The sequence below is a fragment of the Euleptes europaea genome, chromosome 10 (genome assembly GCF_029931775.1).
Source record: "Euleptes europaea isolate rEulEur1 chromosome 10, rEulEur1.hap1, whole genome shotgun sequence".
NCBI classification, from domain to species: Eukaryota; Metazoa; Chordata; class Lepidosauria; order Squamata; family Sphaerodactylidae; genus Euleptes; species Euleptes europaea.
The window spans coordinates 38,857,774-38,884,775 of record NC_079321.1 but is presented as its reverse complement, the minus strand read 5'-3'; the positions used below and the strand labels follow the sequence as shown (position 1 = coordinate 38,884,775).

The following is a 27,002-nucleotide window of genomic DNA, read 5'->3' as shown; positions in this document are numbered from 1 at the left end:
GTGCAGCATTGAAATGGGAGTATCCTACATGATCTGTCAATCCCACTTTACAGTACAATCCTAAACAGAGTTGAACAGTTGTAAGCCCATTGATTTCAATGGATTTCCATGCCACACGGGACAACATCCCAACTCCGTTTCTGTTGTGGCTGGTTTGCTGTGGAACAGTTGTTGAAGTTACATGGGATATGCTTTAAAAGGGTTTTGTACAGACTGAAGAAGGAGTTCTGCTACTTTCCTTTTTAATCTTTGCCTTAGGCATTCAAAGAAAGAACAAGCAACATTCCCACCATTAAGAAGTTCCTGCAGCCTGGGAGCCCAAGGAAACCACCTCCCGATGATGCTTATGTAGCCACCGTGTTGAAGATTCTCAGCTAAGAATGGCATCGGGTGTCAAGAGAACGCTTGTGCAGTGCTTGTGCAAATGCTGAAAACCAGAAGGCAGTTAAATGACATGATCACTTTCATAATGAAGAGCTATAAGTGAGACTGTAGAATGCCGAGCAATCGTTGTTTCTATGAGTGTAGCTTGTTTTACAGAGCACCCAGTTATTTCATTAAAAACGTTCAATATAAAGTAAGAGAATGTTTCATCCGTTCTGGAAAATATCAAATACATTGTTTCTGTTATGCCTCATGCTCAGTGGGAATTATTTCTAATACAAAAACTTTGTCTTTGGTGCATGACAGAAAACAATTTGCTGAGCCAACATACCACGCGAGTGAGCACACAAAAACTGGTGCTGATGTGGCAGGGATGTTACACCACTGAGAGAGGCCAGTTACACCAGTGTGTAACAGTATCATCCTAAACAGAGTTACATCCAAATCCATTGGATTAGAAGAGTGCAGTTCTGTTCAGGGTTGCATTGTGAATTATATTTCTGAAAAGCAATATAAAACATAAAGCAAGGAGACAGAAAAATAAAATCTTAACAGATAACCTTTCACATTACCTACTGCCTGGTTCTTCTAACTGGAAATGCTGGGGCCTTCCACATACCAAGCAGATGCTCTACTACTGAGCCACAGGCTTTTTAAAGAGTATGAGATAACAAGGGGGGACCCAAACTTGTGGGAGGCATCACACTTCCCCTCTCTAACTATTTCCTCATTCCATTTTCTGAAAGCCCCTATAGACCCATTTTTCCTGCTTCCTTCTCGCCTTAAGGTTGCCAGCTCCAAGTCGGAACATTCCTGGACATTAGGGGGTGTAGACTTGGGAGGCAAGGTTTGGGAAGTGACCTGAGCAGGGTATAATACCGTAGAATCCACCCTCCAAAGCAGCCAGTTTCTCAAGAAAATGCTCTCTGCCATTTGGTGATCAGTTGTAATTCTGGGTTATCTCCAGCCCCTACCTGGAGGTTGGCAAGCCTAGTACCAGGGAGGGAATGGCTGCTTTGGAGGGTGGATTCTGTAGCATTGTACGCTTCTGATGTCCCTCCTGTCCTCAAACTGCACCCTCCCCAAGCTAGACCTCCCAAATATCCAGGAATTACCTAACCTGGAGCTGGTAAGCTTATCTCCTTCCCACCCAATGGTCAACCTACCATTATCTGGCCCCATCTTAAGCTTTCCCTTCCTCCCCAGGCAATGTCTACCTAGGAAAACTATGGCCCAGTCTTGTGATTCCAGCCATTAGGCCAAACCCGCTTGCATGGCAGGGAACCCTCAAGGAACCCTCTCTTTCCCTCCCCACACGATTCCCCCTTTCCTCTGGCAACCCCCATATCCTCACCTCTTCCTCTGCCTCATTCTCTCCTTCTCAACCATTCACCAACCTACCTTTTATCTACTTCCCATCTCCAGCTATATTTATTTACTTCATTTTTACCTCACCTTTTTCCACAGTGGGTACCAAAGCAGCTTTCATTATTATCCTCTCCTCCTTTTTATCCACATAACAACCCTGCCAGGTTATGCTGAAAGTATGTGACTGGTTCAAACTCACCTAGTGAACTTCCACAGGAAGATGGGGCTTTGAAACTGGGCCTCCCAGACCCTAGTCTGAAGCTCTAACCTCGATACCACACTGGCTTTCGAAGGGTGACTGCTGTTGAACAGAAGCAAGCAGCCAGGCCTAATTGAGTCATGGGAGTAGCCTGCTATCAAGTCCCCCAGAGGTTGCTGCTATGCCTGGGTTTGCCAACCTCCAGGTGGGACCTGAAGATCTCCCAGAATTACAATTGACTGCAGATGTCACAGATCTGTCCTCCTGGAGAAAATGGCTGCTCTGGAGGGAGGACTCTGTGGCAGTATATCTAGCTGAAGCCTTTGTCCTCCCGAAACCCTGCCATCCTCAGACTCCACCCCAAAATCTCCACGAATTTACCAACCTCGAGCTGGCAACCCTAGGAAGTGTAATGCCCAGATATAAGGGCTGGTTTAGAACACTATGTATTCATACGCACACACATGGAAGCTTTGGGAATGTTGCCATCCACAACTATAAGAGGCCAACAGATTACATTGCTTGCCTGGTACGGCCTTTCACCAGTAGAGAAAACAGTGTCTTTGAATTACCTTCATCTTTAGGAATGTGGTTTCTAGTTACTAAGATCACAAGACCTAGCACTTGCTTAGAGAAGCCTTCGGGCAATATCTATAGGCTATGCTAATTAGAGTGGAGTAGATACCTAATGTGCATTGGTGCTTTTGTGTATCAATCTGCTTGTCAGCAGCCATGGGCCTGCCCCATGCGAATGCATAAATAATTCTGAGCTTCCTTTGTTTCTCGGGTGAGTAACTCTGCATCTTATTTGTGGGTTATTTCATCCCAGGTCTGTGTTTAACTAAATAAAGAACTGTTTTGCTTTTAACCTCCTCCTAGTTGTCTTTATTGGACTCTATAAGACAACCAGGCACTTCATATGGCGCCCAATGTGGGGCGAAGCTGTAAGGCTGCCTCCCTATTTTTTTAACACCCCAACATAATTGGGAGGGGATTCACTTTTAGAATCCTCTAGCCTTCGGTAGGTGGGTATGGAGAAAATTGCCCCGGGGGAAGCCTGATGTCTCTAGTGCACACCCAGCCCTTTTGGCTGGAGGGACCCCAGCTTGCTTCCCTGGGGGGCGAAGGACTCCAGAAAAAGCCCACCCGAACATTCGCTTAAGGAGGTTAAACCACGTGAAGAGGAGTGAATGGCTGGGATCACAATCCGTTGTATGATGAAAGAAAAACAAAACAGAACATGTGCATGTGTGTGTATGAATGAAGGCAGCTGATTTTTACTGTCTGTGTGAAAGGTGTTGCCTCATAAAATCCCAGAGTAATGGTAGTAGCCCCCCACCATGGTGAGGTCGGATTGCAGATAACTGGCAGGGGGAAAAATCCCGGGTTCCATCAGTCAATTCCCGCTGACGAGTGAAGAAAAGCCTTAGCCGGAGGGGTCCCCATGGATCAGAGCCGTGGAATGTGTGTTGAAAAACGCGAAGAAAACTTTTATCCCTGGTTTTCCTGTTTCTACTTCCTGCCCTCTGGGGTATTGGGGTAAGAGTGTTAATCCAGGACCAGAGGATTAAAAGTAAGAGGACAAAAGGTCCCTTTGAAGTTTAAAAAGCCGAGATGCATCAGAAAAAGGTTAACCGTATATAAGGGGAATGAGAGTAAAATAAAAGATTTTTTAAAGTGAAAAATAGTTGTTTAGATTTTAAAAAACGAATTGTATTGAAGCTTTCTGTCTTTCTTTCTCTCTTAAGAAGCTGTTTTTTTACTTATCAAGCTGTTTGAATCTGCCTAGCCCTGCATAGCCAGATACATGCCTTCCATAAATCACTTCCCCCCTCTCTCCCTCCTTCCTTTCTCCTTTCGCAGAAAGAAAAAAAATGCAGCCTGCTCCCTGCTGGGGTGCCGAATCCCGACGGGAGCGAGATGCAAGGTTGGCTGCTGGGAAAAGGGAAAGGCTCATTGCTTGTGCTTGTTCTGTTCGGCTTCTTTCTCTGTGTTTAGCTAAATAAAGAACTGTTTTGCTTTTAACCTCCTCCTAGTTGTCTTTATTGGACTCTATAAGACAACCAGGCACTTCAGAAGTCACCTCAGCAGAGTATAATGGCATAGAGTCCACCCTCCAAAGCAGCCATTTTCTCCAGGGAACACTATTTTACTTTTGGGGGAATTATCCCCCCATGGATTTTTTTTTTTTTTTAAGATTTAAGATTTTTGGCAAATCTAAGGGGTTCCCCAAGTTTGTAGAAAAATCTGTTTTGGGTAACTGTGGCCCCAATCTGTTGATTTAGATATCTGCAGATAGGGGGCACAGTTGGGAAATAGTATATAGATGATATAGAATATTGCCTGGGTGGCTGGAGAATTCTGGCAGGATGTAACAGCTGTGAAAGCAATGCTATTATGCAGAGCATGATTACTATGAGAAGTCATGATGAACATGTATTTGTGAATTTGGCCTTTGAGCAGAGTGTGGAACTGGAACATACCGCATGTAATCTAGTGTTCTGCCAAAGGTGTTGGGTTTTGGTTTTTATGCTTGTTAATGTACACATATGAATCACTCTGGCTGCTTCCACAAGGTGTGTGTGAAGTCGTGCCCACACCATAGCACCAGCAAGGAAGGCAGGAATGGGTGGTAACAGCATCCACATCCACGTTTCCCTGCCGTGAAGAATAAAAGATTAACAAGTTTATAGATTAACTTGGACTTCAGTCCCAATCTGTTCACTCTGGATAGTTCTGGTTATCAGCTGAAAATGATTGCATAGTCCCCCTGGCAGAAAATGCAGCTTCGCTCAGCAAGTCTCTCAGAATACCCATTCTCTTGCCCACCCTGCATTTTCTCATCATTTAAGCTGGCATCAGAATTGTCTATACAACATGAACATTATACAATATGGAACAGCCTCATGGTTAGGGTTGCTACCCTCTTGGTAGTAGCAGGAGATCTCCTGCTATTACAATTGATCTCCAACCCCTGGAAAAATGGCTGCTTTGACAATTGGACTCTAAGGCATTGAAGCCCCTCCCCTCCCAAACCCCACCCTCCTCAGGCTCCGCCCCAAAAATCTCCAGGTATTTCCCAACCCAGAGCTGGCAACCTACTCATAGTGAGTTGGGACCGTTGGGCCCCATTGCTGCTCAGACTGGCCACTGTCCAAGACTGCATCCCTGTCGTCTGAGAGACTTTGAACTGAAGGACATGCCGCATGCTATAAACTGAGCAATGGGTGGCATCCAGCCATCATTTTTTACTCAGTCTTTCCCAGTTCCCCTCCTTACTACAGCTTCCATCACACATGGCTTTTGTACATGCAGGCCCCATGATTACCAGCATAGCCTTGCAGGGGGTCAAAAGGGGAACCCCCTCCTCCTCCCTTTTCACCAGTGGAAAACCTGGCTGGACCCGATCCTTTGTTTTCCCCTGTAAAAGTCAGAACGTGTCGAACTGCCTCATCCTGAGTTGCAACCTGGATCCATCCAGTGGCAGACTGGCCAGGGTATCAGCTTGCCCGATGGCAAGTGGGCCCTGTGAGCCCCTGAGGAAGTGGGGCCTCTAAAACATTAGACAATATGTTAAAAATGTTAATGACCTTTTAGTGGCTTGAAAATATAATAGAAGTTCCAATATTATTACTGTATGCAACTAAAATGTATGTTGTATTACTATTTTAATAAAAAATTAATAACATAATTTTTCAAGGATACTTTATATTTAAGAATATAATAAATAACTCTGAAAAAATAATTCTATACGTTACATAGGCTCGGATCTTTACCACTGCGACTTATAGTTGTGGGTGGGCCCCCTTTGTCTCCTGGCAACCAATATTTTTAGACCCAGTCCGCCACTGGATTCGTCAAGTCCAGTTCTCGTTACTCTCCCTGGAGGAAGCTCTCCATTATTTCAGCCAGATATCTTCCCCAGCAGTACCAAGCAGTGAAGGAAATGGAGTTTTTCTTAAGAATGATCCTGAGTCTGTTTAAGTCTGTTTAACATAGGAAGAGAAGGGAGAAGGATCACAACCTTTCTATCTAACTCTCACACTTGCTTCCCCCTTCTGATCTTCCTTTCTTTAATCAATCTTTGTGCACTAGCCATTGTATTTCCAACAAGCAGTACCAAGCAAAATACTTTTAAGCAGAGATGGCAGGGTGTTTCTGGGGTTGCCTGCTTGCATAATGTGAATGCATGTGAAAAGAGGGGGTGGAGGGGGTCAAATCCTGTTCTGACATATCCCATGCTCTGACATAAAGGATCTGGCAATTAGCACAGGAATATTCAGGCAGTTGTAAGCCAACCACCCTGCTAGTGTGCCAATTACTTTTCCATTCTGCCTTTCCTCAAATTCATAAATGCAGGAGTATTTATGAATTGATAAGATGAAGAATATTGCCCCAAATCTGCACGGTGTTACATTATGTCATGTGCAAGAGAAAGTCTTTCCCTTTATGGATTAATCAGTAGGACGACTGTGCTATAGGTGAAAAGTCATGTAACATTCTGAGTAGACTTTTTTTCCTTTTTTTTTTTTTTTTGCACTAGGGAGTTTCTCCTCCAGATTGGCTGACCTCATTTTTGAAGGTGGAGCTCCAGAGTTTTATAAGGCTGAGGCATACCCATTCAGCTTTTTGCTACAGAAGAACTTCCACACATCCAGGACTTCCAGAGGTTAGTACTCCGGGTTAGAAAATGCAGTCAGTGATCCATAGCTGCTGACCTCATCCATGAAAGAGGGCAAGAGGTAGGGACCGAGCTCTAGGTCCCAGATGAGACCAAGAGGGGATTTTCCCCCTTTCCCTTTCTTCCTGAACATTTCAGGTAGGCAAATTTATGCCTGAATAGGCACACGCTTACAATTGTAAGCTTTCCTCCTTTTTCCTACAGAGCCCAAAGGAGGGAATGGTGCAGTAAGTGGGAGTTCTGAAAAGCCATGTGTTTTTAAGTAATTTCTGGCTTCCAGCACCAAAGGGAAGCATGCCAGAAGGGTTGCACAACTTTACTTGCAGAGCGGTTCTTGTATTATATTTCTCATTTTACCAGTGATCTCTTCTGATCTGAACAGGGACCCAAGAATTTGTAGCCATGGCCAGTAAACCCAGACTGCATTACTTCGATGGAAGAGGCCGCATGGAGACCACTCGGTGGTTACTGGCAGCAGCAGGGGTCGAGGTTCGTTTTTATTGCTTGGAGAACTGTTGAAGACAGCTGCCTTTATTCAGGAATCCACACTGTAGGCAGTGGCTGAGCTGAGTCCAGTGTCAGCCTAGGGCTGGGGAGGGCGGAGTTGGGATCCCCCCAAGTTGCCATGAACCTCACAGTCATTCCCTTTCAGCCCAACCTATCCATAAAGTCATCAGGGGATAAAATTGGGGAAAGGGGGGCTATGTATGCTTCCCAGGACTCCCCAGTGAAAGGGAAGGATAATAAGGTGATAGTTTCTGCACCTCAAGTTTGGACAGGGCAAGAGACACTTTCCCTTTCTGCTTTGAGGTGCAAACCATATTACACCTCAACTTTCAGATACAAAACGGTGTTTTTAATGTAATATTAAATAGCTGATGATGAGGAACATGCAATAGAATTTATCTTGCCCAAGTTCCCCTTGGTAGACTTACACAGCCTCTAGGTCATTGTTGTGCAAGTGGGAATGGACTGGGCATAGGGTTGCCAACCTCCAGGTACTAGCTGGTGACCTCCTGCTATTACAATTGATCTCCAGCTGATCAAGATCAGTTCACCTGGAAAAAATGGCCACTTTGGCAATTGGACTCTATGGCATTAAAGTGCCTCCCCTTCCCAAGCCCCACCCTCCTCAGGCTCCACCCCAAAAATCTCACACCGGTGGCGAAGAAGGACCTGACAACCCTGACTGAGCAATGTCTCTTAGTACTGGTGCACACCAAACGTCAGAGGGGGCAATACAGCTAGAAGGACAGGACCCTTTGCTCTGCTGCTGTCCTTTAGTTTACCTGGACTGGTATCCTCAGGGAGTTTCCTCCCTTCTGGCTGACCCTCCTCTTTCCCCCTTCCCCCTTTCTTCTTTCTCTAACTACCATGAGGGCAAAATGTGCTCTTACAATCTCACTCTATCTTTGACTAGACAGATAGCTAAAATGCTAACTCTACTCTTTCCCATCCAGTATGTGGAGTTCCTTCACAATAAAGGACTTCCATTTATTTCCTAAAGCAACATGCCCAGAGTGAACTTTATTCCACTCACTGTCCAATGTTACACATTGGATTGTATGAAAGAAATGGCAAGAGGAGTGAAGGTTCCAGAAGGCTCTGGTCAAAAATGGCCCCCTGGCAGATGTGTCTTCCTGCTGGGGAAAAAAATCAGTGTTTGGGTACAGCCCTTTGCCTCCAACATCTCTCACGATTTCCAAAAGTAATAATAAAAGAGGAACTATATTAGGAACCTTCTACAAGTTTACTCAGAGGCTTCAGCAGTGCTGGAACTGGACTTCTCTGAGATTCCTAGCATCTTGGGTTCTTTTGTTTTCCAGTTTGAAGAACAATTAATTAAATCAAAGGAAGACCTAGAAAAGTTAAAGAAAGGTGAGTAAAATGGATGCATCCTTTATATTTCTGCTGCTGCTTATACTAATGCAGGGTTCAGAATGTATTTAATCTTAGATTATGAAACATGGGCATCAGAATTACACCAAAGCTCCCCTGTCAGAGTTAATGCTAAACTACCATGTAGGGTTGCAAACTAGCCGTTTAGGTCGCCCCCTCTCCTCCATAGACAACATTGCAAAGTTTGTAATGGTTGTTTATGGAGGAGGGGGCAGCCCCTTCCGGACTTCATAAAATCATACCTCTAACCCCATCTTCACCAAACTGTGGGGTTTGTCCAAGAACAGTCCCTTCAAGCTACACTGTGAATTTGAGGGCTCTACCCCAAAAAATGACCCCCAGGGACGAATTCTTTTGGGAAACCGAAAAATAAGCCAAATTTCCATATTTACCGGTATGGGTATTTGGCTTATTTCAGGTTTCCTGAAAAAAATTGGGCCTAATAAACCTGAATTTTTTTTTTCTTTCTTTTTTTTTTTTTGCACAACCCTAATGCAAACCTCCAGTTAGCTGGAGATCTCCCACTATTACAACTGATCTCCAGGCAAAAGACTTCAGTTCACCTGGAGAAAATGGCTGCTTTGGTACTTGGACTCTATGATATTGAAGTCCCTCCCCTCACCAAACCCCGCCTCCCTCAGTCTCTGCCCCCCAAAATCTCCAGGTGTTTCCCAACCCAGAGCTGGCAACCCTACTACCATGGAGCAGGATTGTAGACTGCCTGGGTTCTTTATACACGGCACCATTTGAAGAGCAGGTCGGCCATTTTGAAAGTTAAGGGCAAATGGCATTCAAGTAGTCCTTGCTATGTCTCAGTTTTCTCAGATTCTTTGTTTAGGCTCAGGTATACCTGCATTGTTACAGGCAAGAATAGCTTTGAATGCTGAGTTGCCATTCAGTCCCCTGCCACCAAATTGTTTGTTTTGGAGGAAAGTTTCTTTGCCCCTTATTGGGGCAAATTAGTACCTGTGGGCCATTTGGGGTCAGGAAAATGGTTCAGGGGGGAAGCTGTAGCCCTTTATCCTTGCACTGCACAGTCCCAATCTTAATCAGCACCCCCCCTCCGATACCCGGACGTTGAGTTCCCGGCAGGGAATCTGGTGCTGACATGTGACGGACTGATTAAAAATCAAGTTGGGAGACTAGAATGTAACCCATTTTCTAACTGTCATGTGTTAATCCCTGGGCATCCAGACAAGCTGCTAAATTTTGCCTCGGGATATGTAAGACTCGAGGGGGGGGGAACAATAGTAAAGCCGTTTTAAAACTGTAGATTTTTATTCTGTTGTACTGAATCATTGTTTTAAATCTGGAACTTTTGTTATATCTTGTGATAACTTATGTTATACTGGTCAAAGACAGCAATAAATTTATACATATATAACTGTCATGTGTCAACAGCGCAGATCAGACACACCTTAAATAACACAGGAATGGCATCAACCTCTGAATCCTCTATAAATGTTGATTGAGATTTCTACAGTTTCAGGATAGTAACAATAGTTAAGGCTGGTATTGCATCACATTTATTTTATACTATGTTAAGTTGTTTGGGGCTTTCAACAGATTTTTATATAGACGTTTTTATTCAGGAGACAGTTGATGCTAAATTTTAGCTAAATATCTATCTTAGGCAATAGGCCGGTCAGCCTTCATTAAATTTTTTTATTTATCCTACCTCTTGCTTTTCACTTTGGAAAGAAACTTTAAAATCATAAAAGCACAATGTGGGACTTGCATTCCAAACATGGGATGTGCTCATGAAATCCACTGTCAGGACATCAAATTAGATGAACTAATTTCTCGTCTTCTGTTCCCAAGATGGAGCCCTGCTGTTTCAGCAAGTGCCCATGGTGGAAATCGATGGCATGAAGATGGTGCAGAGCCGAGCGATCCTCAACTACATTGCAGCAAAATACAATCTCTGTGGGAAGGACCTCAAGGAGAAGGCATTGTACTGTCACATTTCTAACATTCGCTACTAAATACATATTTCTGTTTTTACTATATGGGATGTTGCAATGTCAGGCAAAATCTCCAGCGTGCAGCACCATCTGCTCACAAGTTGTGAGTCAGCATATTTCAGCTCAGGGCCACTATCAGCTGAGACAAAAAAATAAATGTGCATTGTGGAGCAATGTGAACTAATTTGATCTCTCGGTCATGACAATTGTGGAGGAGGGGGGAATCCAGTCCCTCAGCAAACAGGATAGCTGAACTCTTTTTCCTATTGGACGGTGTATGTGTATTGCTGTAGAGTTGCCAAAACATGTTTTGTTCTTTGTTTTCTATATACTAGATGACACGCTGGGAGTTTTCTCTTCAAAGCTTTGTGGAGGGTTTTTTCTTTGGGCGAAAACACAGGGTCGCTTGAGCCTCCTTTCTTCCCTGTTCCAGCCAGAATCCAGCCAGGATCGAACACACGAAGGTGCGTTCGATCCTGGCTGGATCCTGGCTGGAACAGGGAAGAAAGGAGGCTCAAGCGACCGTGAGTTTTCGCCCTTTGTAAATAGACCTGATTAGGACTGGAACAGTGGTGCTCATATGTGCACGGGGGAAGGTTTAGCCTTTCCCGCATTACTGATTTTCTAAATTGAACCTGCACCACAGACTAGATATTTGCGCTACTGGGACAATCACAAGACATGTCGTATGTAGCCTGTCCCAATGGAGTAAATACTTATTCCAATTATTATTTATGTGTAATCAGATTGGTATAGTTTATTCAGAGGAAGGAATGCTTCCACTCTTAAAGAAATTGGCTTTATTATTCTGAATTCAGTGTATTTCAAAAGGCAAGTTAATGCTCGCTAGCTATCTGGTGTCATGTCTATACTCTCTTCTGTTCAGAATGGATATGTATGTCGAAAGTATTATGGATTTGGGTGAAATGATCATGCTTCATCCTTTCAAGCCGGCGGATGTAAAAGAAACAGTGATAATTGAAAAAGCCACCACCAGATACTTTCCAGTCTTTGAAAAGGTATGAGGCAGCTTAGTTTATTGCCATGGTTGGATGATGGGCTCACCTGTGCTCCAGTGGGCTTGACAGTTTTAACTGTTTACAGCCCCTCGTTTCAATTTTATGATTTCTTATAGGACCACCTTCTCAGATACATAAAATTCACTTGTCCTTTGTAAAAAACCAGTTGAAATCCTCATTGTGGCATATCAGAATTCCTTTCCTTAATTTAGGAGTTTCTGAAACTTCTGAGGCATATTTTGTTTTTTGTATTAAAATGGAAGGCACACTCCAATCTAAAAGCAAACATTTTTGCTTGTGACAGTGTGTTTGTGTATGGGACCCTGATCTGCTTGTTCCTTGACTGGAACAAGGCAGGTACAGTACAGTGACTCATACAGATATGCAACAGACATCCTCCTCTCTGGGAAGATTATTCTGCTCTGCACCTTTCCTTTGTCAATTAGCTCATTCAGTCACTCTCAATGCAACAATACAGCAGAATTATCCTTCCCCCAGAGGAAGCTGATTGGAAGGACATATGCCCAAAGGACAGATGGTCGACCCATAAGAGCACTGTTATAAACCCTTAGCATGTAATGTTGCAGTTGGGGAGATTTTTTAAATGGTCCATAAGTTTCTCCTTTATTTTGTATATGCTAATTTTCTAGCATTTTGTGAGTCTCTTAACATGTTTCCTGTTCTGTAGGTCCTCAAAGATCACGGTCAGGAATATCTTGTTGGAAACAAGTTCAGCAGAGCAGATGTTCAATTGCTTGAAGTTATTTTAATGGCAGAAGAGCTCAAGCCCGATATTCTGTCAGGATTTCCTCTTTTAAAGGTAAGCACTCAATAATCCTTAACAAGTTGTGAAAGATGTGGAGAGACCATTCTTTGATCAAGTTCCCTGGACCTCGCTCAGGCCCTTCTAGTGACCAAACTGCAACAGCGATGAAAGCAGTAATGCGCCATGTCACTGGTTATTTCAATCAGAACAACTGCATTCAAAAAGCTCCGGTATTTGGAGCTTCCGTTCTTTGCCTCAGGGCCTTAGAACCTCCAGTCAGGATCCCCAAACCGCACACCATTACTGCCCTTCATTGACTGTGTGTCCTACTGTAACTCTGGCTGCCACATTAAATTAATTTTAAAACCCGAGCCTCACTTAGGAAATGTTTACATTTGATTAAATCTCATTTGCAAATATTAAAACCAAAGAGGGATTTATAAAAAAAGATTCTATGTACTGTCGTTCAGGTGATATCTCTGACAATGAAAATAAGTGGGTTGGTCTTTCCTCGGATTTTTTGTTTTTTGCTTTTTTTTAGTATCAAGTTCTCCTTTATTATTGCATTCTGGCACAAAATTAAATGTGGTTGTAATTATGACATATAATAAGCAAGTGATGCAATACATACTGTGTATTCCCTCTGGACATACCTTTAGTACAAGTACATATTTCTGTTAGTCTGACTCACTGTCCCGATTGGAAGCTGTAGTTTGATAGGGATACTGAGGATACTTCCTCACGGAGTTGCAGATTTGCAGCCCCCGGGGTTGCCTGTGGTAGGGGAATTACTATTAAACCAGTCTACACTTGAGGTGAAAATATACCAGTCTACATAACTAGGGCTCCCCCCACCCCCAGTGATCAGTTTTAACTGCAAGAAATGCCTATTTATAGCCTTTTTTTCTTTTTTTGCACACTGTCGCTTGAGGCTTTGTTACAGTTGAGGGATATCACATTTTCCCAGCACCAGGTGCATTGCACTGTGTACCTGGTAGATCAGATACTACCTGCACCCACATAACCATTGATATCATGATTCTCATATGAAATGTAATTTGATATCACCTGTGACGTGGATGGCGATGAGAGACACAACTAAACACACCTGTGCCTGGACCACCTTGAGCCTTTTTTGGTTTTCATTATTTTAATCGTTTAGAAGCTAAGAATTCCCTTGGTGTATCTTTCAAGCATCGAAAATGCTCATTTCTTTCAGAGACTAAGCCATCTGTCTATCCAGCACTGAAGTGTACATCTTCCCTGCTTTTTTACCAGATTTTGTACCTCTCAGATTTCTTATCTGTGGTCTGGTTATTACGTGATTGTCTCTAAATGAGAAATGTTACACAAATGTATATGTGATCCACATTTACTAAATAGGCAGGTCATTAGGGAACGGATTGCCAACATGGCCAAAACATCACTTCAGTGAGGTAGAAATGTTGACCTCAACTTCCTAAGGAGCATCTTTGAAATAAATGGGATTTTAGGTAGATGCCAAAAAATTTCTCACAAGAAGTTTTATTACTGATTATCAGGGTATATCGTAACCTTAAGTTCTTCAAGTGACAAATGACTCCTGAGAAATGGCACCTTTTCTTGCTAGAAAATGTTTCTTGTTCCAATATTTTCTCTCTCTCTCTAGGCTTATAAAGGACGAATAAGCAACATCCCTACAATCAAGAAGTTCCTGCAGCCTGGTAGTGCGAGAAAACCACCAACGGATGAAAAAAAGGCTGCAGAAGCAATGAAGGTCTTCCATTGAATCAGGATCATGGCTAATGTAGCTGCAAGCCACATGCTACCACTGGAACAGTCTTCAAATAATTTCAAGAGTGTAACAACGTACAGGCTCAGTTTTCAGAGTAAATACAATGTGAAGTTAAATGTACAACAAAATGGGACAATTTATGAAGCAGAGGTGGGATCAGTCACATGCCGCTACACAAACACAATAAAACATTCTGCTGTGCTGGTATTTGGCTACATGATTTGTTGACTTGTGGGTAACATGTCTGAGCTGGCATAACCACATTGACCGGAACTACTTCCCAATGGTAACTTGCATGAGTTTGATGGGCAAAAAAGAGATACCTGTTAGCACGGGCAGAGTGAGTCAGAGGCACACCAAATCAAAGCCTTTCAATGGAGAGCTGACAGGCTGTGCAAAGGACACAGTTTGAGTGTAGCTTGCTTTACAGAGCACCCAGTTATTTCATTAAAAACATTCAATATAAAGTAAGAGAACTTTGTCTTTGAATGCATGACTGAAAACAATTCGCTGAGCCAACATGTCACGCGAGTGAGCACACAAAAGCTGGTGCAGTTGTGGCAGGGATGTTACACCACTGAAAGAGGCCAGTTACACCAGTGTGTAACAGTATCATCCTCAACAGAGTTACATCCAAATCCATTGGATTAGAAGAGTTCAGTTCTGTTCAGGGTTGCATTGTGAATTATATTTCTGAAAAGCAATATAAAACATAAATAAGGAGACATAAAAATAAAATCTGAACAGACAACCTTTCACATTACCTACTGCCTAGTCCTTTTAACTGGAAATGCTGGGTCCTTCCACATGCCAAGCAGATGCTCTACTACTGAGGCAAAGGCGGTTACTGCATCAAGTAATTACAACGTTTAAAGAAACGTCTTATCTTTGTGTGTTCACACTGAAAACCTTCCGTTTGGTCTTGGAAATGATTTCAAAGTGTCATATGTCCGGCTTTCAACAAACACTTATATGACGATGTATTTCTTTACTCCGTTTCTAAGACAACTTCCCCAAGGTGCAGACAGGATTGAGATGGCATTCATTTCTCTGCCCATCTCACTCCCATTTCCCCTCTCCTGCCCTCCCCTGCCTCTACTTTCATCAGCCCCTTCACCAGCGTTTCCCAGCACTTCACTTTTTTTTGTAATCCAATAAGACTAATGGTGTAACAAAATAACAAAGTAAAGAAATAACTTTAGAATTTAAATTACCCTCCTTGTTGATTTGCATGTTGATGCATAGAGTCTACCCTCCAAAGCAGCCTTTTTCTCCAGGGAAACTGATCTCTGTCATCTTGAGAGCAGCCATTTTCTCCAGGGAACACTATTTTACTTTTGGGAGAATAAACCTCCTCCCCCCTCCCATGGATTAAAAAAAAGATTTAATATTTTGGTGCAAATCTAAGGGGTCCCCCCAAATTTGTAGAAAAATCTGTTTTGGGTAACTGTGGCACCAATCTGTTGGTTTAGATATCTGCAGATAGGGGGCACAGTTGGGAAATAGTATATAGATGATGTAGAATATTGCCTGGGTGGTTAGAGAATTCTGGCAGGATTTAGCAGTGGTAAAGCAATTCTATTGCACATAGCATGATTACTATGAGAAGTCAGGATGAACATGCATTTGTGAATTTGGCCTTTGAGCAACCAGGGTGTGGAACTGGATCATACTGCATGTAATCTAAACCAGTGTGCCTACCAAAGGTGTTTTAGGGGTTTTTTTGTTCGTTAATGTGCACATATGAATCACTCTGGCTGCTTCAACAAGGGTGTGTGTGTGTGTATGTGTGTGTGTGTGTGTGTGTGTGTGAAGATGTGCCTATACTAGGGTTGCCAACCTCCAGGTACTAGCTGGAAATCTGCTATTACAACTGATCTCCAGCCGACTGAGATCAGTTCACCAGGAGAAAATGGCTTTGGCAATTGGACTCTATGGCATTGAAGTCCCTCCCCTCCCCAAACTACACCCTCCTTAGGCTCCGCACCAAAAACCTACCTCTGGTGGCATAGAGGGGACCTGGCAACACTAGCCCATACCATAGCAGCAGCAAGGAGGGCAAGAATGGGTGGTAACAGCATCCACATCCACCTTTCCCTGCTGTGCAGAATAAAAGGCATGTGTTCTATAGTTGAAGATTAACAGGATTATAGATTAATTTAGGTTTCAGTCCCAATCAGTTCACTCTGGGTAGTTCTGGTTATCAGTTGAGAATGATTCCATAGTCCTCCTGGGCTACCATGTGCTGGAAGAAAGTGCAGCTTTACTCAGCAAGACTCTTGCCCAGCCTGCATTTTCTCATTGTTTAAACTGGCATCAGAACTGTCTGTACAACACGGACATTATACAATATGGAGCAGCCTCAGCGTGAGTTGGGACCGGTTGGGCCCCTATTGCTGCTCAGACTGGCCACTGTCCAAGATTGCATCCCTGTCGTCTGAGAGCCTTTGAACTGAAGGACATGCCGCATGCTATAAATTGTGCAATGGGTGGCATCCAGCCATCATTTTTTACTCAGTCTTTCCCAATTCCTCTCCTTACTACAGCTTCCATCACACATGGCTTTTGTACATGCAGGTCCCATGACCACCGGCATAGCCTTGCAGGAGGTCAAAAGGGGAACCCCCTCCTCCTCCCTTTTCACCAGTGGAAAACCTGGTTGGACCCAATACTTTGTTTTTCCCTGTAAAAGCCAGAACATGTTCAACTGCCTCATCCTGAGTTGCAACCTGGATCCATCAAGCCCAGTTCTCGTTACTCTCCTTGGAAGAAGCTCTCTATTATTTCTGCCAGATATCTTCCCCAGCAGTACCAAGTAACATACTTTTAAGCAGAGATGGCAGGTATGTTTCTGGGGTTGCCTGCTTGCATAATGTGAATGCATGTGAAAAGAGGGGATGGGATTCAAATCGTGTTCTGCATGCCTTGACATAAAGGATTTGGCAATTGGCATAGGAATATTCAGGCAGTTGTAAACCAACCACCCTGCTAGTGTGCCAATCACTTTTCCATCCTGCCTTTCCTCGAATACATAAATGCAGGAGTATTTATGAATTGATCAGACTAAGAACATTGCCCCGTATCTGCACTAGGGTTGCCTGCTCCATGTTGGGAAATATCTGGAGATTACGGCCACAATGGCAAACAGGGATTTTCATGTTTTCAGATTTTGTGGGTGGAGCCTGAGGAGTGCAGGGTTTAGAAAGGGGAGGGACTTCAATGCCATAGAGTCCAATTGCCAAAGTGGCCATTTTCTCCTGATGAACTGATCTCTATCGGCTGGAGTTTCATCATAATAGCAGGGGATCTCCAGCTAGTACCTGGAGGTTGGCAATGGCAACCCTACTGCACTATGTTACATCATGTTGTGCACAAGAGAAAGATTTTCCCTTTATTGATTAATCAGAAGGTAAAAAGTCATGTACAATTCAGACTAGACTTCCCCCCACCCGTTTGCACTAGAGAGTTTCTCCTCCAGATTGGCTGACCTCGTTTTTGAAGGTGGAGCTCCAGAGTTTTATAAGGCTGAGGCATACCCATTCAGCTTTTTGCTATAGAAGAACTTCCACACATCCAGGACTTCCAGAGGTTAGTACTCCGGGTTAAAAAATGCAGTCAGTGGTCCATAGCTGCTGACCTCATCCATGAGAGAAGGCAAGAGGTAGTGGACGGAGCTCTAGGTCCCAGATGAGACCCAGAGGGGATTTTTTCCCCTTTCCCTTTCTTCCTGAATATTTCGGGTAGGCAAATTTATGCCTGAACAGACACACACTTACAGTTGTAAGTTTTCCTCCTTTCACCTACAGAGCCCAAAGAGGAGATTGGTGCAGTAAGTGGGAGTTCTGAAAAGCCATGTGTTTTTCAAAAGTAATTTCTAGCTACCAGCACCAAAGGGAAGCATGCCAGAAAGTTTGCACAGCGTTACTTGCAGAGCAGTTCTTGTATTATATTTCTCATTTTACCAATGATTTCTTCTGATCTGAACAGGAACCTAAGAATTTATAACCATGGCCAGTAAACCCAGACTGCATTACTTCGATGGAAGGGGCCGCATGGAGACTACTCGGTGGTTATTGGCAGCAGCAGGGGTCGAGGTTCGTTTCTATTGCTTGGAGAACTGTTGAAGACAGCTGCCTTTATTCAGGAATATACACTGTAGGCAGTGGCTGAGCTGAGTCCAGTGTTAGCCTGGGGCTGGGGACGGTGGAGTTGGGATCCCCAGTTGCCATGAACCTCTAGGGTTGCCAGGTCCCTCTTTGCAACCGGTGCAAACCATATTACACCACAGCTTTCAGATACAAAACTATGTTTTTAAAGTAATATTAAATATCTGATGATGAGGAACATGCAATAGAATTTAGCTTGCCCAAGATCCCCATGGTTTCTATACACAACCTCTAGGTCATTGCAGTGCCAGCAGGAATAGACGGTACAATGTCTCTTCCTGGCACACACCAGAACTTCAGAGGGGGCAATACAGCTAGAAAGACAGGACAGGACCCTTTGTTTGTTCTGCAGCTGTCCCTTTGTTTACCTGGACTGGTATCCTCAAGGAGCTTCCTTCCCTCTGGCTGATCCTCCTCGCTCCTTCTTCCCCCTTTCTTCTTTCTCTAATAACTACGAGGGCAAAATGTGCTCTCTACAATCTCACTCCATCTTTGACTAGATAGCTAGCTAGAACACAAACACTACTTTTTTCCCATCCCGTATGTGGAGTTCCTTCACAATAAAGGACTTCTGTTTCTTCCCTAAAGCAACACGCCCAGAGTGAACTTTATTCCTTAGGAGCACCCCAATTCCACTCACTGTCCTAATCTGTCAGCATGTTACACATTGGATTGTATGAAATAAATGGCAAGAAGAGTGAAGGTTCCAGAAGGTTCTGGTCAAAAATTGCCCCCTGGCAGATGTGTCTTCCTGATGCGGGGGGAATCAATGCTTGGGTACAGCCCTTTACCTCCAACATCTCTCAGGATTCTAAAAGTAGTAATAAAAGAGGAACTATATTAGGAACCTTCTACAAGTTTACTCAGAGGCCTCAGCAGTACTAGAGCTGGAATTCTCTAATAGTCATGAGCTTTCTAGCATCTTGTGGCTCTCTTGTTTTCCAGTATGAAGAACAATTCTTTAATTCAAAGGAAGACCTAGAAAAGCTAAGGAAAGGTGAGTAAAATGAATGCATCCTTTATATTTCTGCTTCTGTGTATACTGATATAGCATTCAGAATATATTTAATCTTAGATTACCGGTATGATACATGAGCATCAGAATTACACCAAAACTCCCCAGTCAGAGTTAATGGCAAAACTACCATGCAGCAGGATTGTAGACTGACTGGGTTCTTTGTATACCGCACCATTTGAAGAGCAGGTAGGCCATTTTGAATGTAAACGGCAAATGGTGTTCCAGTAGTCCTTGCTATGCCCCAGTTTTCTCAGATTCTTTGTTTAGGCTCAGGTATACCTGCATTGTTACAGGCAAGAATAGCTTTGAAAGTTGAGTTGCCGTGCCCTGCCACAAAGTTGTTTGTTTTGGAGGAGATTAATACCCTCCAAATTAGTACCCAGGGGCCATTTGGGGTCAGGAAAATGGTTCAGGGGGAAGGCTGGAGCCCTTTATCCCTGTATTCCACAGTCCCAATCTGAATCAGCCCCCACCCTGCACACCCTATAGTTGAGTTCCCAGCAGGGAAGCTGGTGCTGACAGGTGACAGACTAATACAAAATCAAGTTGGGAGCCCTGAACATAACCCATTTTCTAACTGTCATGTGTCAACAGTGCTGATCAGACACACCTAAGTAACAGGAATGGCATCGTCCTCTGAATCCTCTATAAGTGTTGGTTGAGATTTCTGCATTTTCAGGATAGTAACAATAGTTAATGCTGGTATTGCATCACATTTTAGAACTATTTTATACTATTTTAAGTTGTTTGGGTCTTTCAACAGATTTTTATATTCAGGAGAGAGTTGTTGCTGAATTTTAGCTGAAAGTCCATCTTAGGCAACAGGCCTTCCAGCCTTCATTAAATTCATTTACTTATCCAACCTCTTGCTTTTCACTTTCGAAAGAAACTTTAAAATCCTAAAAAGCACAATGCGGGAGTCAGACTTAAATTCCAAACACGGGATGTGCTCATGAAATCCGCTGTCAGGACATCAAATAGCTGAACTAATTTCTCGTCTTCTGTTCCCAAGATGGAGCCCTGCTGTTTCAGCAAGTGCCCATGGTGGAAATCGATGGCATGAAGATGGTGCAGACACGAGCGATCCTCAACTACATTGCAGCAAAATACAATCTCTGTGGGAAGGACCTCAAGGAGAAAGCATTGTACTGTCACATTTCTAACATTCGCTACTAAATGCAAATTTCTGTTTTTACTATAAGTGATGTTGCAATGTCAGGCAAAATCTCTAGCGTGCAGCACTATCTGCTCACAAGTTGTGAGTCAGCATATTTCAGCTCAGGGCCACTATCAGCTGAGAAGCTGAAAAGTGCATTGTGGAGCAATGTGAACTAATTTGACCTCTCAGTCTTGACAGTTGAAGGGGGGGGGGATCCTTTCCCTCAGCAAACAGGATAGTTGAACTCTTTTTCTGCAAGGACATCACCAGATCACAAGCTCCTATCACACGTGCCCTCCTGTCACACATTCCTATTAGACAGTGCCTGTGGCATTGCTGTTACGGTTGCCAGCCTCCAGGTGGTGGCTGGAGATTTGCTATTACAACTGATCTCCAGTCGACAGAGATCAGTTCACCTGGAGAAAATGGTCCCTTTGGCAATTGGACTCTACGGCCAATTGCCTCTGCAAACCCTGACCTCTTCAAGCTCTGCACCAAAATCTCCAGGTATTTTCCAGCCCGGAGCTGGAAATCTTAATTGGTGTAGAGTTCTTTGTTTTCTATATACTAGACGACATGCTGGGAGTCCTCTCTTCAAATCTCTGTGGAGGGTTTTTTTCTTTGTAAATAGACCTGATTAGGACTGGAACAACGGCGCTCATATGTGCACGGGGGAAGGTCACTACTTTCCCTCCCTACTGATTTCCTACGTTGAACCTTCACCACAGACTAGATATTTGTGCCATGGGACAACCATAGTATGTAGCCTGTCCCAATGGAGTAAATACTTATTTCACATCAAGACAATTGCGTATGTATATATGAAGGATGGTTTTTAAAACCTTTTCTGCGATCCTGCATGGCTGCTTTTAAAAGAAAGATGCTTGGGAGCTCTGAACATGGAACTTGCTGCATGTTTGTCTAGTTTGAACTTTTGTCTTAATTCCTTTGCTTTTTAAAATGTTTGCTATACAGTACTGTCCTGCAGTGCCCCTGTTGTATACATTTGTTAAGTTCACCTAGCAAGGCTGGCCATACCCTTTCCCATTATTTGGGAATGGCTTTCACTTGCTGAAGTTAGCAAGAATAAAACATTAATCTTGCCTCAGCTGTGAGGCAATCCACTCTTTCTTCCCCTTCTCTGCAATATGGCCGTAATAATACCAACCTACCTGACCAGGTGATGTAGGTGTACCAAGATGCATCATGTGAAGATATTGTAAGCGATGGATTTTGAACATTCTAAAGCATCTTTACATGCACATTCCAAGTATTATTATTTATGTGTAGTCAGATCGGTATAATTTATTAGAGGAAGGAATGCTTCCACTTTCAAAGAAATTGGCTTTTATTACTCTGAATTTGGTGTATTCCAAATGGCAAGTTAATGCTCACTAGCTACCTGGTGTCATGTCTATACTCTCTTCTGTTCAGAATGGATATGTATGTCGAAAGTATTATGGATTTGGGTGAAATGATCATGACTCATCCTTACAAGCCAGCGGATGCAAAAGAAAAAGACCTTGCATTGATCACTGAAAGAGCCACCACCAGATACTTTCCAGTCTTTGAAAAGGTATGAGGCACTTAGTTTACTGCCATGGTTAGATGATGGGCTTAGCTGTGCTCCAATGGGCTTGACAGTTTTAACTGTTTACAGTCCCTCATTTCAGTTTCATGATTTCTTATAGGAACAGCTTCTCAGATACATAAAATTCACTTGTCCTTTGTAAAAAACCCAGTTGAAATCCTCATTGTGACACATCAGAATTCCTTTCCTTAATTTAGGAGTTTCTGAAACTTCTGAGGCATATTTTGTTTTTTGTATTAAAATTGAAGGCACACTCCAATCTAAAAGCAAACATTTTTGCTTGTGACAGTTTGTTTGTATATGGGACCCTGATTTGCATGTTCCTTGACTGGAACAAGGCAAGTACAGTACAGTGACTCATACAGATATGCAACAGACATCCTCCTCTCTGGGAAGATTATTCTGCTCTGCATCTTTTCATTGTCAATTAGCTCATTCAGTCACTCTCAATGCAACAATACAGCAGAATTATCCTTCCCCCAGAGGAAGTTGATTGGAAGGACATATGCCCAAAGGGCAGATGGTCAACCCATAAGAGCACTGTTATAAACCTTTAGCATGTAATGTTGCAGTTGGGGGGATTTTTTAAATGGTCAATAAGTTTCTCCTTTACTTTGTATATGCTAATTTTCTAGCATTTTGTGAGTCTCTTAACATGTTTCCTGTTCTGTAGGTCCTCAAAGATCACGGTCAGGAATATCTTGTTGGAAACAAGTTCAGCAGAGCAGATGTTCAATTGCTTGAAGTTATTTTAATGGCAGAAGAGCTCAAGCCCGATATTCTGTCAAAATTTCCTCTTTTAAAGGTAAGCACTCAATAATCCTTAACAAGTTGTGAAAGATGTGGAGAGACCAAGTTCACTGGACGCTGCTCAGATTCTTCTAGTGACCAAAAAGCAAGAGAGCTGAAATCAGTAATGCACCATGTCACTGGTTATTTCAATTACCTTCAAGTAAAATCACAGGAAGGTTCATGCTATTTATAGATTCCCTTGTTATTCAGGGTAAACATGTAACTATGTAGAACCATTCCTGATATATGCCAGATTGATACTGGAAGGATTTATAATTTGAATGATTTGCCTAGGTGCTGTATAAGTGGCATGTCTGTAGAGCAGAGGGTCCCACGTTCACAGTCCCTAGAATCAAAGAGTTGGATGGGACTACAGGGTCATCTAGTCCAACCACCTACTACACAATGCAGGAAATTCACAATTACCTCCCTCCCACATCCTCAGTGATCCCTACTCCACACTCAGAGGAATGCAAAAAAAAAAAAAACAAACCCCAGGATCCCTGGCCAATCTGGCCTGGAGGAAAAGCCCTTCCTGACTCCAAAGTGGCGATCGGCACTACCCTGGGCATGCAAGAAAGGATAACAAGAGCCAAACACTGATGCAAACCTTCCTGCCCTCCCTCTCATGATCTGCCTAAGGTCATAGAATCAGCATTGCTGACAGGTGGCCATCTAGCCTCTGCTTATAAACCTCCAAAGAAGGAGAGCCCACCACCTCCCAAGGAAGTCTGTTCCACTGAGGAACCACTCTAACTGTTAGAAAGTTCTTCCTAATGTTTAGCCAGAAACTCTTTTGATTTAATTTCAACCTGTTGGTTCTGGTCTGACTTTCTGGGGCAACAGAAAACAACTCAGCACCGTTGTCTATATGACAGCCCTTCAAATACTTGAAGATTCTTATCATATCCCCTCTTAGCCGTCTCCTCTCCAGGCTAAACATGCCCAGCTCCTTCAACCTTTCCTCATAGGACTTGGTCTCCAGACCCCTCACCATCTTTGTTGCATTCTCTGGACATATTCCAGCTTGTCTACATCTACTTAAATTGTGGTGCCTAAAACTGAACACAGTGCTCTAGGTGAGGTCTAACCAGGGCAGAGTAAAGTGATACCATCACTTCTTGTGATCTGGACGCTATACTACCCTCATGATTTCATATAGGACCAGTATCTCAGATATGTATAACTAACCTACAAAGTTACACCATTCATTCAACAAAGGCAGTAGACTCTGTGTATATTCTTTTGTGTGTGCATACCTGGGGCTCCTGTTTAAATGAATGAAACACCCAGCATAACAACAGCTCTTTATTAGTAGAAAAGAGCAAGAGTCCAGTAGCACCTTAAAGACTAACAAAAATATTTTCTGGCAGGGTAGGAGCTTTCGTGAGCCACAGCTCACTTCTTCAGATACCTGAAGAAGTATCTGAAGAAGGGAGCTGTGGCTCACGAAAGCTCATACCCTGCCAGAAAATATTTTTGTTAGTCTTTAAGGTGCTACTGGACTCTTGCTCTTTTCTACTACTGCAGACAGACTAACACCGCTACCCACTGTGAAACAGCTTTTTATGTTCTTATGTGGAGTCCTGGACCAGGAAACTGTATGCAAAAGGCGCTGGTATTTGGAGCTTTCGTTCTTTGCGCGCCTTTTGCCTCAGACCCTTAGAACCTCCAGTCAGGATCCCCAAACTGCCCACTATTACTGTCCTTCATTGACTGTGTGACCTACAGTAAGTCTGGCTGCCACATTAAATAAATTTTTAAAATCTAGCTTCACTTAGGAAATGTTTACATTTGATTAAATTCCATTTGCAAATATTAAAATCAAAGAGGGATTTATTAATAAATGATTCTATCTATGGTCGTTCAGGTGGTATCTCTGACAATGAAAATAAATGGGTTGGTCTTTCCTGTTTTTTTTGTTTTGTTTTGTTTTTTAGTACCAAGTTCTCCTTGACATATGACATATGATAAGCAAGTGATGCAATACATAATGTATATTTCCTCTGGACATAACTTTACTACAAGCACGTATTTCTATTCATCTGACTGTCATGATTGGAAACTGTAGTTTGATAGGGATACTGAGGATACTTCCTCGCAGAATTGCAGCCCTCGGAGTTGCCTGAGGAAGAGGAATTACTATTAAATCAGTTTAAGTTTGAGGTGAGGCTTTGCCAATGTACATAATTAGTGTTCCCCCCACACTCAATGATCAATTTTAACTGAAATGCCTATTTATTGCCAAAAAATCTTTTTGCACAGTGTCACTTGAGGCTTTGTTACAGTTGAGGGATATCACATTTTCCCAGCACCGGGTGCATTGCAGTGTGTACCTGGATAAGATCAGATGCTACCTGCACCCGCGTAACCATTGCTATTGAGAATGATTCTCATATGAAATGTACTTGGATATCACCTGTGATGTGAATGATGATGAGAGACACAACTAAACTCACCCATGCCTGGACCACCTTGAGCCTTTTTTGGCTTTCATTATTTTAATGGATTAGAAGCTAAGAATTCCTTTGGTGTATCTTTCAAGCATCGAAAAATGCTCATTTCTTTCACAGTCTATGCCTTCTGTCTATCCAGCACTGAAGTGTACATCTACCCTGCTTTTTAATAGATGTTTGTACCTCACAGATTACTTATCTGTGGTCTGGATATCATATGATTATCTCTGAATGAGAAATGTTACACAAATGTATATGTGATGCACATTCACTAAAAGGGCAAGTCGTTAGGGAACTGACTGCAGACATGGCCAGTGAGGGAGAAATGGTGACCTCATCTTTCTAAGGAGCATCCTTGAAATAAATGGGATTTTAGGTAGATGGCAAAAAATTTCTCACAAGAAGTTTTATTACTGATTATCAGGGTATATCGTAACCTTCAATTCTTCAGGTGACAAATGACTCCTGAGAAGTGGCACCTTTTCTTGCTAGAAAATGCTTCTTGTTCCAATATTTTCTCTTTCTCTAGGCTTATAAAGGACGAATAAGCAATATCCCTACAATCAAGAAGTTCCTGCAGCCTGGTAGTGCGAGAAAACCACAAACAGATGAAAAAAGGGCTGCAGAAGTAATCAAGATATTCTATTGAATCAGGATCATGGCTAATGTAGCTGCAAGCCACATGCTACTGTTGGGACAGTCTTCAAATAATTTCGAGAGTGTAACAATGTACAGGCTCAATTTCTAGAGTGCCTTCAATATGAAGTTAAATGTACAACAAAATGGGACAATTTATGAAGCAGAGGTGGGATTAATCACATGCCACTACTCTCAAACACAATAAAACATTCTGCTGTGCTGGTATTTGGCTACATGATTTGTTGACTTGTGGGTAACATGTCTGAGCTGACATAACCACATTGACAAGAACTACATCCCAATGGTAACTTGCATGAGTTTGATGGGCAAAAAAGAGATACCTGTTAGCCCGGGCAGAGTGAGTCAGAGACACACCAAATCAAAGCCTTTCAATGGAGAGCTGACAGGCTGTGCAGAGGACACAGTTTTGGCCCATCAGAGAGACCTGAGAAGAAGACCAAAGTGAAGGTCTGGCCCTAGGTGTGTGCTGCTATCTGGAACCAGTACTTGTAATCAGAATGCCTAGGTATAATATGGACACCAGACTGAGAGAGAAGGCTATGACAGGAAAGAGCCTTGAGGCACCTTAAGTCTTATATTCTAAAAGCGAAGTTGGCAAATCTTTGGATACTCAAATCCAGCGACTGGAGCTGTGAACAGGCAAGACAGATCTTTCTACAAATCTGAAGAGGGGCCCAGGTTTGCAGAAAAATCTGAAATCTAAAATAAATAAATTGGGGAGTTTAAAAAATCAAAAAATGATAAAAGGAGCTCCTGTAGCATTAAGCAACAGATTCCCTCAGTGGCTGCTGCTAGGCAACCACACCATTCCAAGGCTTGGTTCTTTCTGTAAAAGCAAGAGGAAGGGGGCAGAGCATTTCCAGGCCTATTTTGACGTTTGAGGAAGGGTAATTTTGGGCCAGGCTTATGGTTGCCAGGTCCTTCTTCACCATCGGAAAGAGGTTTTTGAGGCGGAGCCTGAGGAAGGCGGGGTTTGGGGAGGGGAGGAACTTCAATGCCATAGTCCAATTGACAAAGCAGCCATTTTCTCCAGATGAACTGATCTCTATCGGTTGGAGATCAGTAGTAGTAGCAGGAGATCTCCAGCTAGTAACTGGAAGTTGCAA

General features: G+C 43.0%; 3 protein-coding genes across 4 annotated transcripts in view; all 3 read left to right on the top strand.

Moving 5' to 3' along the window:
* The window catches only part of LOC130484002 (glutathione S-transferase 3-like), a 99,652-nt gene extending 99,259 nt beyond the window's left edge, over window positions 1-393 (top strand). For both annotated transcript variants that reach the window (XM_056856917.1, XM_056856916.1), the window contains exon 6: window positions 259-393. In XM_056856917.1, the coding sequence (XP_056712895.1) occupies window positions 259-378 (120 nt within the window). In that variant the 3' untranslated portion in view covers window positions 379-393. The remainder of the gene's footprint in view (window positions 1-258) is intronic.
* A 6,218-nt stretch (window positions 394-6,611) lies between these two features.
* Window positions 6,612-14,060, top strand: LOC130484006 (glutathione S-transferase-like). Its single transcript, XM_056856920.1, has 7 exons — window positions 6,612-6,620; window positions 7,015-7,121; window positions 8,459-8,510; window positions 10,353-10,485; window positions 11,382-11,514; window positions 12,203-12,334; window positions 13,929-14,060. The coding sequence occupies exons 2-7, from the start codon at window positions 7,035-7,037 to the stop codon at window positions 14,046-14,048; spliced, it is 657 nt and encodes a 218-aa protein (XP_056712898.1). The 5' UTR covers window positions 6,612-6,620; window positions 7,015-7,034; the 3' UTR covers window positions 14,049-14,060.
* Window positions 14,061-17,627: 3,567 nt separating this feature from the next.
* LOC130484004 (glutathione S-transferase-like) lies at window positions 17,628-25,885 on the top strand. Its single transcript, XM_056856919.1, has 7 exons — window positions 17,628-17,642; window positions 18,042-18,148; window positions 19,166-19,217; window positions 20,251-20,383; window positions 21,832-21,973; window positions 22,662-22,793; window positions 25,766-25,885. The coding sequence occupies exons 2-7, from the start codon at window positions 18,062-18,064 to the stop codon at window positions 25,883-25,885; spliced, it is 666 nt and encodes a 221-aa protein (XP_056712897.1). The 5' UTR covers window positions 17,628-17,642; window positions 18,042-18,061.
* The last annotated feature ends 1,117 nt before the right edge of the window (window positions 25,886-27,002 follow it).